The 13,230-nt window shown below is 37.2% G+C and overlaps 1 protein-coding gene across 1 annotated transcript; it reads right to left on the reverse strand.

Annotated features, from left to right (window-relative positions):
* tdgf1 (teratocarcinoma-derived growth factor 1) lies at positions 1-7,968 on the reverse strand. The gene is made up of 6 exons (XM_077497488.1): positions 7,369-7,968; positions 7,209-7,264; positions 6,517-6,705; positions 5,205-5,319; positions 2,552-2,661; positions 1-1,355 (listed from the first exon to the last, which is right to left on the reverse strand). The coding sequence occupies exons 1-6, from the start codon at positions 7,380-7,382 to the stop codon at positions 1,252-1,254; spliced, it is 588 nt and encodes a 195-aa protein (XP_077353614.1). The 5' UTR covers positions 7,383-7,968; the 3' UTR covers positions 1-1,251.
* Positions 7,969-13,230: the final 5,262 nt, after the last annotated feature.

Genomic DNA, 13,230 nt, shown 5'->3' on the forward strand with positions numbered 1-13,230 from the left:
AACAGTGCATACAAGTTTATACCCTGTTACAGTCACCTCGGTTTTCAAACATAATCCGTTCTAGAAGGCTGTTCTAAAAGTGATTTGTTCGAAATCCAAAACAGTTTTCCCATTATAATTAATGTAAATAATTTTAATCCGTTACAAGTCTTAAAAAAAACAACTTTTTCCAAGTTTTTTTTTTTACTATTTTACACCATAAACTGCACTGTATACTGTTGACCATAAATAGAAAAGGGTAGAAATAGACACTGTTTTATTTAGATATCCTATCTAAAATGATGGAAAAACAAAAACAAAATGCAAACATTTCTTTTTTAAATTCAATAGTTCTGCGCACTACTTTCCTCTTTTCTTCACCAGCTTTACCATTTGCACTTGCTTTCTTTGGACCCATGATTAGGGGCTAATACATGATGCAAAACTAAAAAAAAAGAAAAAGATTTGCGTAAATAACAATGAACAGGTCTGCTCCAAATGAACTTTGAACACGAATGTGCTACGGAGGAAGCATCCTGGGCATTCAAGTAAGCTCGGCTCCCGAGTGAGTCGCGTTCAGGTACGCTCGGCTTTTTTCACTTTGGTTGAGAGCCGAATTTTTCTCAAATTTTCTGGTTGAAAACCGATTTGGTTGAGAACAGAAGCATTCGAAAACCGAGGTTTGACTGTATATTCCTTGGATAAAGTGTCACATCAACTCTTGTGCAAACATAAGACACAAAGTTTGAAACAAGAAAAAAATAAAATGTGCATCTTTACTTCATGGGAAAGTACCGCTAGTCTAAAAATAAAAATACACAAGAATGATATATATATATATATTTTTTTTTTCATAAAGCTTTTATGTACAGCTGTCTTCAAAACATAAACGTGCACGTGGTATGTGGTTGGATGTCTGGAAATAACCTATGCTTTATCATTTCTGTTCACAAAGGAAACTGTGAAGTCTGCAAGTGAGTAATATGATGTCTCTTGTTTGACGCAATCACAATCACTGCTGAAAAGCGTGTCAGCATCATCAAACATCGGCCATAAAGCGCACCAGTCGCTGAACTTTATGGCTACTCATCAGGATTTAAAAGCGTTCGCTCAACAGGAACAACATCTGACTTCAAATTTTTCCAGACATATTTTTTATCTCCTGTGAAACATTCCACATGAATAAAATAAATATTTTTTTTTAAAAACACATTTGAAGCTCAGACTAGCTTTGGAAATGTTTCGATCCAGCCTTAAAAAAATATAGATCCATCACAGGAAGAGACACAATAGAAGCGGTGTCAGACTCAGTATATAGCTGTTGTGAAGAGTCCTGACAGCAGACGAGTGATACCACTGCACGTCCTCAGAGTCATCTAGAAACCACATAAACAGACTGTTCAGAACACACATAATACAATCATTGCTGATGTAGGCTCTCTATGTGAGGGCAACACTTTTAGACACCCTGTTTGAATAATACTTGTATCAAATTCATTACTGTTTATAATTAGAGTGTTGGCTTATATGCAGCAAGCACTTTGATGACAATGGTGAAAGAAGACACAACCAAGACTCGGTGTGGGGTAGCCATGAGCCTGGAGCAATCGCAGTAAGAGATTATCCGATTAAAGGGAATAGATGGGAGTAAGAGAGCAATGTATATAGCGATAGTGATACCAACCGTGATAACACAGTAGTATAAATTCATTTATATATGTGGCAGACGGTTCAGAAAAAAAGGTAACACCGAATGTTTTCTAAATGTTCCATATTTCTATCAACTAAGCTTATGGTTGTAGTGATTATATTTTTTTTCTGGAAAGATGGCAACTATTAGGGCTGTAATGAAACCGGCAATATTGTGATATCGTGATATTAAAACTGCCACAATATCGTCGTCGTCATGTTCACGATATTTAAAAGCTACACATCTGTTCAAAAGTCAGGTTGATTTCCATTTGTGCAGTTCTAGCACCCTCTGGTGGCTAGTTTTTTAGTGCAATTTAATTTTCACAAGGCATGTTTTGGCCCTTATATGTATATAAACCGAGTCAATATGTGGAGGAACTCATTGTGTGTCTGCATTAGCGAGTAAGTGCCTCAATATTAAGTGTTAATAGTGATTGAAGGGAGTTTATATGTATTGTTATGTACAAAAGCACAGTACTGTGGTTTTTTTTTTTTTTTTTTTTAGTATGAGCTAATTTTTTTTTACAACAGTGTGACCTTTTTTAAATATCGCCATCCTCCCCACAATATCGTGATAATTATCGTATCATGAGCATATCATGATCGTGATATTTGGATATCGTTACATCCCTAGCAACTATGCGAGCAGACTCAGCAGCCATTCAAGAACCCATTTACACTAGAAAGAAAACACCTCTACGGGCTGCTTGTTGGATGCAAATTGGAAGGTTTTAACTAACTGATGTGTATTTATGCGCCAGCCACACCTTTTGTCATGTCCACACACAAACAGGAAAAGCTCTTTAGTTGGGAGTTGGCTATTGTAGACTAAATATGTGATATTCGAGCATTGTTGTTGCATTAACCATGGCATCCATACCGCAGTCTTTATGGAAGACGTGGGGGAAGCAGTGCAGAAAACCGTAACCACAACGACAATATGAGCAGCCCTTCCGCACCCATTCGCCATGTGGAATCAGACCGCAGTGCCTACAGAGAGAAAAGAAACATTAGTTACTACTAGTCTTTTAGAGGTATACATCTGTGTTGAAGAGCTCCTAATACAATGCATGGAATAGAAATGAATATTTATTTATTATTATTATTATTTTTGTTTTAATATATTGATACTCAGATACTAAGATTAGGGATACAGCTATTAACCGGTTTCACGTTTAACCGTGTCCAGGATTTTCTTAACCGCAGCCGTTCAACAACACTGGTTATTTGCACTTACAACAGCTCTTCTGTTTCCACACGGTCCATTTAGCGAGTGCACAACAAAACAGAGCTGAGCTTTGAACGCGCAGGGAGATTGCGTAGTGCGTACCCGACAGCTGGCTTCCGAGGCGGCCTGGACCGAGTTGCGTGTACGTGGGGAAAGGGGAGGACGAGGTGGCGTTTTTGTTTTTTGTTTTTTTTTCTCAGACTATCAGCGTACACCAAAATCTGAAACCATTGCAGATGAGTCCCATTTAACTCCTCGGAGAAATTAAGTTACAGTAGCTATAATATTCGAGAACAAAACAATTGACATATATTTACATAGCATCAGAATGGTGTACCTAGTAATGTCACTATGCCTGGAAGACAAATCAATACAATATACTATAAATATTATGTAAACACAATGAATATGTGTCATTTTCATATAATATCACTAATGGTTAACATACCCCACGGAATTTGATTTTGTAAATAAATTAGTGTTACTGATATGAGTAGAGTATTTCAGTTATTTGGAAGTTGTTATCATTCTAATGGAAATAATTCTTTCTCAGGGGGGAAAAAACATTCGAATTTCTAAAGTAATATTTTTCAAACTTTTAACACCAAAATGTCTTGTCAATTATGTGCCAATTCTGTATATGTTCACCTATATGTATTTTCCATGAATACTAACAAATGCATCATAGTGTCTTAAGAGTTCCTTTTTTTTTTTTTAAGGGTTCTTTTACAAATGGTCTGTCTATTTCACTCAGACCATCTCGATTGTTAATTGGGAAAGCCACATTACATTATGTTGTTGCCACCAGCAGAGGGATCCGTCAGCCGAAGTGTTCGGATGAGGCACCATTTTGCTTAAATACAAATAAATGATGTCATTGGTTTACATTTCTTTCTAAAGACAAGAGTACAGTATAAGGAATTTAATGTGTTGTTAGGATCATTTATGCACTCTATTTGTGAAGTTTGAAAGGAAACACATGTAAATTAAGTAACTCACATGATTGCTATGAAGCGCTTTACCAATATGCATTTTTATCTTTACTGGTATGCAAGAAATATATTTCAGTGGCTACCAACTTTTGATCGGTCAATAAGGAGTGGCTTTTCTCTGAATACCTTAAACCAGAGGTGTCCAAACTTTTTCATTTGAGGGAAACATCCAGAAATTCAGGACGCAAGGGCCACATAATGTTATGAAGAGAAATTGTGTTCAGTCCTAAAAATTGTACAAATAATTTATTTGTGCTTTTGCATATTTAGAAAAATGCTACAGTATATAAACCAATTTATTTGTAATATGGCAGTAGGGTTATTATAGTTTTGGAATTTTTCATTTTAGTTTGTTTTTATTCATTTTCAGGGTGATTCTGTTAGGTTTTATTAGTTTAGTTCTTTAAAAATGCTTAGTTTTAGCTTAGTTTGTTAGTTTCAGTATTAGTATTTTTTTATTTATTTATTTTTTTATTTTTTTTTATTTTTTTATGTGTATTACTTGTGTTGTGCGCAATATTTAAAAAACACCATGGGAGCAACGTCATCTGAAGGTGCTTTTCTATTGGCTGCTGCTAGATGACATCACTTCTGTGTGACACTTTCAAACGTCATTATTCCGGTTTATATCAAAATAAATCTTCTAAAAATCACACTTAAAATCATCCCCAAAGGCTCATGCATTAAATTAATTACCAAAGACTAAAACGAAGGAAATGTTTGCTATAATTATTGTTAGTTTTAGTTAGTTTTATAAACATAAAATGTAGTTTCAGTTAGTTTTCTTTTTTTTTTTAAATATATATATATATTTTTTTTTTTTTTTAATTCCGGTAACAATATTGTTTTTTGAATTTTAGTTTGAGTTTTTTCATTAGTTTTAGTTAACTAAAATAACCTTTAATGGCACCTGTTTTCCGATACCCTCCCTTCTTACTTTGACCATCTCCAAACATTTTTGTTTTGTTTATTTTATTTGAACTCAGTTAAATGCCATTTTTAGCATATGTCGCGGGCCACTGAAAAAATGGACGGCGGGCCGCAAATGGCCCCCGGGCCGTAGTTTGGACACTACTGCCTTAAACTTTAAATTGTCAACAACTTTTTGAAAATAGGACTTTAGGTGTCGTTATTTCAGCATGGGGGACATACACAAACCAAGGTGGCATAATAAAAGTGTCTTTGCCATATTTGATCAAATTATGTGAAAATGACCCATCTACATTTGGCTAAAGCTATTCCTGTGAGGAAGTTGGTCATTTAAATGTGTTTGTAGTAGTTTTGTTGATTGCGGGTGCTTCTTTTTACGTTACCTGATGCGCTGGTTGTACTCGCAGCTCCGACCAGTAAAGAAAGGAGGACAAGCGCAGAAGCTGCCCAGAATGCAGGTGCCTCCATTCTTACAGCAGCTCCGGCTCTGCTCTGCGCCTAAAAATATAAGGGCAAATTAAATAAACACATCTGCGCGATAACTAGCCCATCACAAGAACCAAGATTCAGGGAAATCTGTGTCAGTTTTGTGTTTTCGATTAGATTTTATTTGAATTTTGGTCCCAGTCAGACACTAGATCCCAAATTGGGCCCAAGTATCTGCGTGTGCGCGTGCTTGTGTGTGTGAGACGTAACCCATTAACCACACACATTCTTGGGGCGCATCTGCTTTACGTCAGCAGACAAACACAAAGAGTCTGAACAAACATCCGAAAATAGCAAAAATACACTAAAAGTAACAGATTTTTTTTCTCCCCCCACAAATAGACTGCACCTATTCCAGGGGTGTCCAAACTTTTTCATATGAGGGCCACATACAGAAAATCAGAAGGATGCAAAGGCCACATAATGTTATGTTTAGTCCTAAAAATTGTACAAATAATTTATTTGTGCTTTTGCATATAGAGAAAAATGCTACAGTATATAAACCAATTTATTTGTAATATGGCAGTAGGGTTATTATAGTTTTGGAATTTTTCATTTTAGTTTCATTTTATTTTGTTTTGAGTTTTGTTTTTAATAGTAATAGCTTTAATTAGTTTTCAGGGTAGTTCTGTTAGTTTTTATTAGTTTTAGTTCTTTAATAAATGCTTAGTTTTAGTTTAGTTTGTTAGTTTCAGTATTAGTTTTATTTTATTATTATTATTATTTTTTAATGTGTATGACTTCACTTGTGCGCAATGTTAAAAAAAAAACACACACCATACTTTCAAACGTCAATATTCCGGTTTATATCAAAATAAATCTACTAAAGATCACATTGAAAATAACCTTTAATGGCACCTGTTTTTCGATACCCTCCCTTCTTACTTTGACCATCTCCAAACATTTTTGTTTTGTCTATTTAATTTGAACTGAATAAAATGCCATTTTTAGCATATGTCGCGGGCCACTGAAAAATGGACGGTGGGCCGTAAATGGCCCCCGGGCCGTAGTTTGCACGCCAATGACCTATCCCGTATGTGCAAATAAGTACACATGGTTTCACATACTAGTTTGTGTTTTGTTGATGGATGTAAAATTCTTAACTATCTATTTTATTTGACCTAAAGGTCATTTTCGGAGCAGACTAAAGCAATGACTAAAGCAGGCTGTCAGTGTCTGTGCAGACAGTGACTATTTGGGCAAACTTACTGTTAGTGAGGCCGATGAAGGGCATGACAGCGTTGGCATCACGGTGTTTACGGTCCCCGTTGTTTGGCAAGTTAACTTGGGCAAATTGATCAAGGAAGTCTTGGGAGGGCTGCTGAGAATGGATCTCAGCGGGGGACGATGGAAGAAATGCAGAAGTCTGGCCTTTGTTGCATTCTTCTCCCACACAAGCTAAAAAAAAAAAAAGGGAAAAAAGAAAGATTTTATAGCTAGATGAAAAAAATGAGAGACTTTGTATTTATTTATTTTTGCAGAAATATCATGTCATTATGTTTGTGCATCCTCACATTCTGCAGTTAACAGTTACATTATCACTTTTATAGTCCATATAAATGACTATTATCATGATGTTGGCAGGGATACACCACAGTCATCTGCGAACATGTATTTCAACACTATTTCAACACAATATTACTCTACCACTTGAACATGATCAGTGGTTACATCTAGTACAGCCCAGTTGCAATTTTTAAGTGTATAGGCTAAGCTTGTTATCAAATTGTGACAGGAGTTTCTTATTGTGGGAGGATGTGACACAATAAAGGAACTAGGCTTCAATACTCTTACTTAAACTGTAATGTACTTATAATTCTAAATGATCGTAGTAGGAGTACTTTTTAAAAGATAAAAAAACAGTAAATGCCATAAAAAGGGTGCCTAATTATAACACTAACCTGATGCGGGGATAGCAGCTGAGGAACTGAGACAGATTAAAGTGAAAAACACAATCCTACAAAAAAACAACAACAACAAAACAACCACAAACAATTAATGAACAGGCTCTCGCAAAAAAATAAAAAAATAAACACACACTCCTCGCTGTTTTGTTATTACCTGCGGAGCTGCATCTTTGTTCCTAAAAACTAAAAAAAATATGCAGGATTAAATCCACACTAACGCGTTCTGGTTTCGTACCGCATTTGACGGTTGGGGGGGAAAAAAGAAGTATAAAGTTAAAAAATAAAAATAAAAATCTGGATAAAACTAGACAGAATCCACCATAACAGAAACAAACATCCAGCTGTGTCAGATTCAGATGAACTGTGTAGAGAAGTGACGATAAATTCCCATCCGGAATCGTCTTTGCTGTAATCCTGGATTTGTGTGAAACGAAAATCGCCTCCCGTTTGGAGGATCGAGGACAAACGAAATGAAGTCCTCCTCCAGATTCTCCTCTCGGCCAGGCGTCTTGTGAGAGTGCGCTCCCGACCCCAGGTGACTCTCATCCAGGTGGAGCGGCCGCCGGAAGTCCCGCCCAACCGGCCGTCTCGCTATCTTTGGCCCAATCAACAACAACGCTAGAAACTCGTGCGTAACCTAGAGTTGATTTTGGGTCTGGAATGATTCAACATTCGTCAACCCTGATGTGGGTTCGTTTATCTGTTGACGTGATAAGCAACCAATGTAGAATTGTTAAATAAATTCTTTCAGTTTCTCCAACGATGCTTTTGTCGAAAGCCTGAAATCTTGACTGTACCCCTCCTCCTCCCTCTTCATGCATATGTAAATGACTCTCACTCGGCCATACGGCCATTCACATGTTAAATAAGCACACCTACCACCAGGAAACTAGCTTTTCTCTGCACAGTGAGAAACCCATTTTACAAATGTATTTAAAGTGTGTAGCTACTTTCTTGTGCTTTTTCTCCGTGTTGTTATCCCTTGGTTAAGTTTCAATTTTAAAGTTGCCACAATGAGGTTTTTGTCATTCGTTTGCAATTTCAAAACAATGAGTACCATACACACAAAAAGTGGCCATGCAATACAACATATTCTCTTACTACAAGCTGCAAATATATCCATCCATCCATTGTACCTGTTATTTGGTGTATGTCATTTGTGTGTCTAAAACATCTAATATTAATTCTGCTCTAACATCCTGTTCTTCTGATGACGTGTTCTTAGAATTCGTCAAAGAGTCTCCAACCCTCCAGTTTTTGGAACATTGATACAATGCAGTGTAATCTCAGTGTATCCTTGTTTTCACATTCTTTCCTTTCAAATACCAAATCCCCCACCCACCTCCCCAAGTGACCATCGGGGGACAATCAGAGGTGGAAATGGGTATTTTGTAATCTGCGCAGCATCACAATGCAGTCTGATCTCATGCTAATACACAGCAGGAGCACCAGCAGCATGAAGGGAAAGCTCATCTGAAAACTCCAGGAATTCTCCATCTGAAAGCTAAGCCAATAGCAAGAAATGAAAGGCGAGAGGATATCTGAAGACAAAAAGAAATGCACCATGGGGTGTACTGTGTGTACAGTTGTGTGACTTATGAGAGAGTCAAGGGGTGCACAGAACATTTTTTGTTTGGTGTCCCGAGAACCTGGGGTTGTTCTTTGGTCCTCATCCTTTTCTTAATTGTTCTTGCCCACAGGGTGGACAAAAATAACTAATACAAAAATAACTCCAGAAAATTTCAATTGAATGAAAAGTACTTGGGGGGGAGGACAACTCATGTTCTTTAAACACTATAATAAAAATCAAATTACATCTTTTTTTAGTATTGACTTCACTGCTATTTAGAAGCACTTTTGCACCTTTTGATATCTACAGTAATCATCATTACTCCCATTCCACTTTGGTTAATGCTGCAATTGGCTATTTAAAGTCACAAGTAAAAAAAAAAAACTAAAAAAAAACAGAAAAAGAATAGGTCACGGTTTTAAGAGACCACACAAGAGGCAAGGAAAAAAGTGCGGGTGTGCTTTTTTTTTTTTCAGACAGCTTGTTTAAATGGTAGCAATTATATTGTTATGAAGTAAATAGGTCTGAAGAGCGTCAGTTCGCAACGACATACTTCTTGCTTCAAATCATGAATAGAATTTCTGCTCATTTCATGTTAATATTAACTAGATTGAGAGCACACTTAGCATCACAAAGTGAATATTAAAATTAGGGATGCTTGATGCCAATTTTCTTCAGATCGATACCAGTGCAAGTCCTCAACTCTTGAGTAGTTACCGATACCTTTTACCGAGTACCGATACAACGAGTACTTTGATACCTAAACTTTCTGAAAAAATAAATAATGACAGAAAATTTTGAAGAAAGACCTATATATCCCAATGTAGCATTTTTGTTAATTGCATGAAATTAATGGAATTTTATATTCTTCAAATATTAAATTTCTAGTCGATACTGGTTTCAGCCACCTTCGGAAGTACCAATATCTTAAAATAAGGTTTGTATCACCGCGATAGTATCGGTGCTGATACAAACCTTATTTTAAGATATCAGTACCTGGTATTGGTACCCACCCATCCGTAGCTAAAATACAACTCTGCAATAATACATTTAGTATATGAATAGGAATCTTTTTTCTTTTTCTTTTTTTTCTTTTTTAACAGTAAAACGGGTAAAATTAAAAGAGATCTGTCACTCATTTCCAACTCACTATAGCTTGTACTGGGATTTTTATGTAGTATATCATATAATTCGTCATCAGTCAAATTCAAAATAGTTTTCAAACACCACTCAAGCACCTCATTAATTATATAATTGTGGTTGCATAATTACAACAAGTCGGATCAATGTCAGCTGTTTCTTTCCCATAATTAATAATGAACCAAGAATGGCAACAGACTTGAGTGTATTTTACAAAATGGGAAGATAAATAAAATAAAATAAAGCGCTTATCCATTCATGTTGTGATTGTAACAATCTGTAGTATGGTATCGCACCAGAAGGTGGCGCCTTCTTGTTTTTGTTTTGCCTATGCAGCAATTTTTCGTTTGACTTGCATTGCTTGATTGTGACGTGGGTAGCACCAAGAAGCCTCTCGGCTATAGGGTGGAAAAAAGTATATGTTTTCCTTCTTCCTTCTTCTTTTTTTATTTTTTATTTTTTATTTTTTTTATTTTATTTTATTTTTATTATTTTTTTTTATTTTTTTTTGCTATCCAACAGCATCGTCCATGGCTGGCTGATCAGCCACCGCGTTACATGATGTTGCTCTTATTATTATTATTATTATTATTATTTTTAACCAGTGTCAAATCAAAAATTTTCATGTGCCCTCATTTGATTAACACAATATTCTGAGTCTGAGAATTATGCGGATGGGAACCAACCCCAACACCCCCCGTTTTTATCCATTTTTAAGGAGCTTGTACTGCCTTGTACTGACACCTGCTGGTTACTAAAATTGATGTTGAATGTTTTTCCCCTCGGCTAAATTCATATTCCACTTCCACAAATGCAATATTTATTTATTTATTTATTTCTATATTATCGCATATATGGGACATATTTGATTTTCTAGACACAATCGTTGTTTACTACATTTCAAGCTACATTGCGGGATACATTAGGGCAGTGCTTCTCAATTATTTTCTGTCATGCCCCCCCAGTAAGAAGAAAACATCTCACGCCCCCACTTTATCACTATGACAGAGTGATAAAGAAAACTAATTACGTATCACTATAGTCAAGTAAGCTACTAACAGCAATAAGATCTGATAAAATGCAGAAAAGCAAATTAGCATGCTAACATATTGCAACATAGAAGTGTGAGTCCATCTAGTGGTAAGGAAGTTCAATAATTTTACACTGTGGCCTCTGATCAGGTACTATTTCCAAACACAACTGCATTTCCTCCCCTTACATTTTATCTAGCTAGCACGTACCAATCCACCCATCTTCCATTCCGGCTTGTCCTCATTAGGGTGACGGATGAGCTGGAGCCGAGCCCAACTGACTTTGGCAGATTGATTTGGCAGAAGGGTTGTACATTTTCCTCTGTTTCCCGGTTTGCTTACCTATCGTCAGTGCAGGCAGCATGGGTTGAATTCTCACTTAGGTATGATTGTGAGTGTGAATGGTTGTCTGCATGCACTTTTTCTACTAAGTAAATAGTTTTCAGGTTTCAAAAAAAAAAAGTCACTGAGTGAATACACTGCCAGCCATGTTTGTCAGTTAAAGGCTGATGTCAGAGAAACATGCCTGGGATAAACACACTTTTGTTCACCTTTTCACGGTTCCTCATTCATTTCCAGATATAGTCACAAACCATTTAAAAGTTTATGGGGAATTATGTTGCAATGGTTATACTAAATGTTTCAGACTATCAATATTGCAAGGGCAATTGAAATGCATCTTACTCTGTGCTGTTTAAATGTGCGTTCAAACTGTGACCATGAATAATTATTAGTAGTTAGTAGTTACCAAGAGTGTAATGTGCAGGAAAATGTAACAAGAATAACAGAAAAGTGGTGTGAATATACAGCAGTGCAATTGCTGACGCATGACTGCAGCCAGCCTGTGCAGCTGGATTGGCTGCATGCACAGTGCGTTGCTATTTGCCACTTAGATGAAAAGTGAGATTGTGTCGCCCTCTGCTGGATGACTTGTATAAACTATTGTCATAAAGCAAAAAATATTACAGGTTCTTTTAACTGATTTTGTTTCATAAAATTGGGTTCCATGTGTATGAAACCAAGTAAGATCTCCTTTTCACCTGTGATTCTCTGCACTCATGCACATGACCTGCTATTAATGTAAAAATTCTCAATATTAAGATATAAAAAGACTCGCTAGGATAAAGCAAACAGTGAACTTAGTTGGTCATTGTCAAATCAAACGTGACGGTCTGCGAGAAATGTCTGGGCGTGGCCCTCGTCAGAAGTTGTTTAACCGCAAGGTGGATGGAACCTATTGTGGCAGTCATACGTTCTTTATCACGTATTTTTCTCAACATTTATAGAAATAACTTTTAGACACACGTCCTACTGGGTAAATGTGAGGCAAAGACCCAGGACATAATGACCTCTCAGATGACCTGGGAATGCCTTAGGATTTTCCGAAGAGCTATAAAAAGTGTGAGAGAGGCAAGTTTGGCCCTCTGCTTAAGTTTCTGCCCCCTGACGGACACCCAATAAGAGGAATAAGATGGATGCATCTCATTAGGATGCAGTCCAATACCAATACAAACTATAACCATAATAATACATCTCTAGAAGTCCATCCATCCATTTTCTTGCTAATTCCTCACAAGGGTCATGGGGGGTGCTGGAGCCCATCTCAGCTGGCTCTGGGCAGTCGGCGGGGTACACCCTGAACTGGTTGCCAGCCAATCACAGGGCACAGAAAGACGAACAACCATCCACACTCACAAGCACACCTAGGGACAATTTGGAGCGCCCAATTCACCTGCCATGCATGTCTTTGGAATGTGGGAGGAGACCGGAGTACCCGGAGAAGACCCACTCAGGCACGGGGTGAACATGCAAACTCCACCCAGGAAGGCCGGAGCCTGGATTCGAACCCAAGTCCTCAGAACTGGGAGGTGGACCTGCCAACCAATCTCTAGAAGTGTCAATTTAAAATTAAATCCAGACAACAGGTTAAAATCCAGCAATCCATTGTTTGCTTATCAGTTGTCAGGTCGCAGGGTTATCAGCCTGAGAAATCCAGATGACCCTCTCCCACGGCCACTTTGTCCATTCTCCTCACCACGGGATGTGTACCAAACCCGAGCCAGCTCATCTGGCTCCTTACCCTCATCCCCTCCCCGATACACAGGACAGCACAGGTGAAGAAACTCATTTTGGCATCTTGGATCCTTTATCACAAAAGCCCAAAGCAATGACTGAAGTTGCTGCACCGATCCGCATTTCAAGCTAATTTATAAGGAGGGAAAAAAAGGGCTGCGTTTTCCTGTTAATTAGAAACCTAAAAAACCCAAAAACAAAA

This window comes from Festucalex cinctus, chromosome 15, assembly GCF_051991245.1.
Source record: "Festucalex cinctus isolate MCC-2025b chromosome 15, RoL_Fcin_1.0, whole genome shotgun sequence".
NCBI classification, from domain to species: Eukaryota; Metazoa; Chordata; class Actinopteri; order Syngnathiformes; family Syngnathidae; genus Festucalex; species Festucalex cinctus.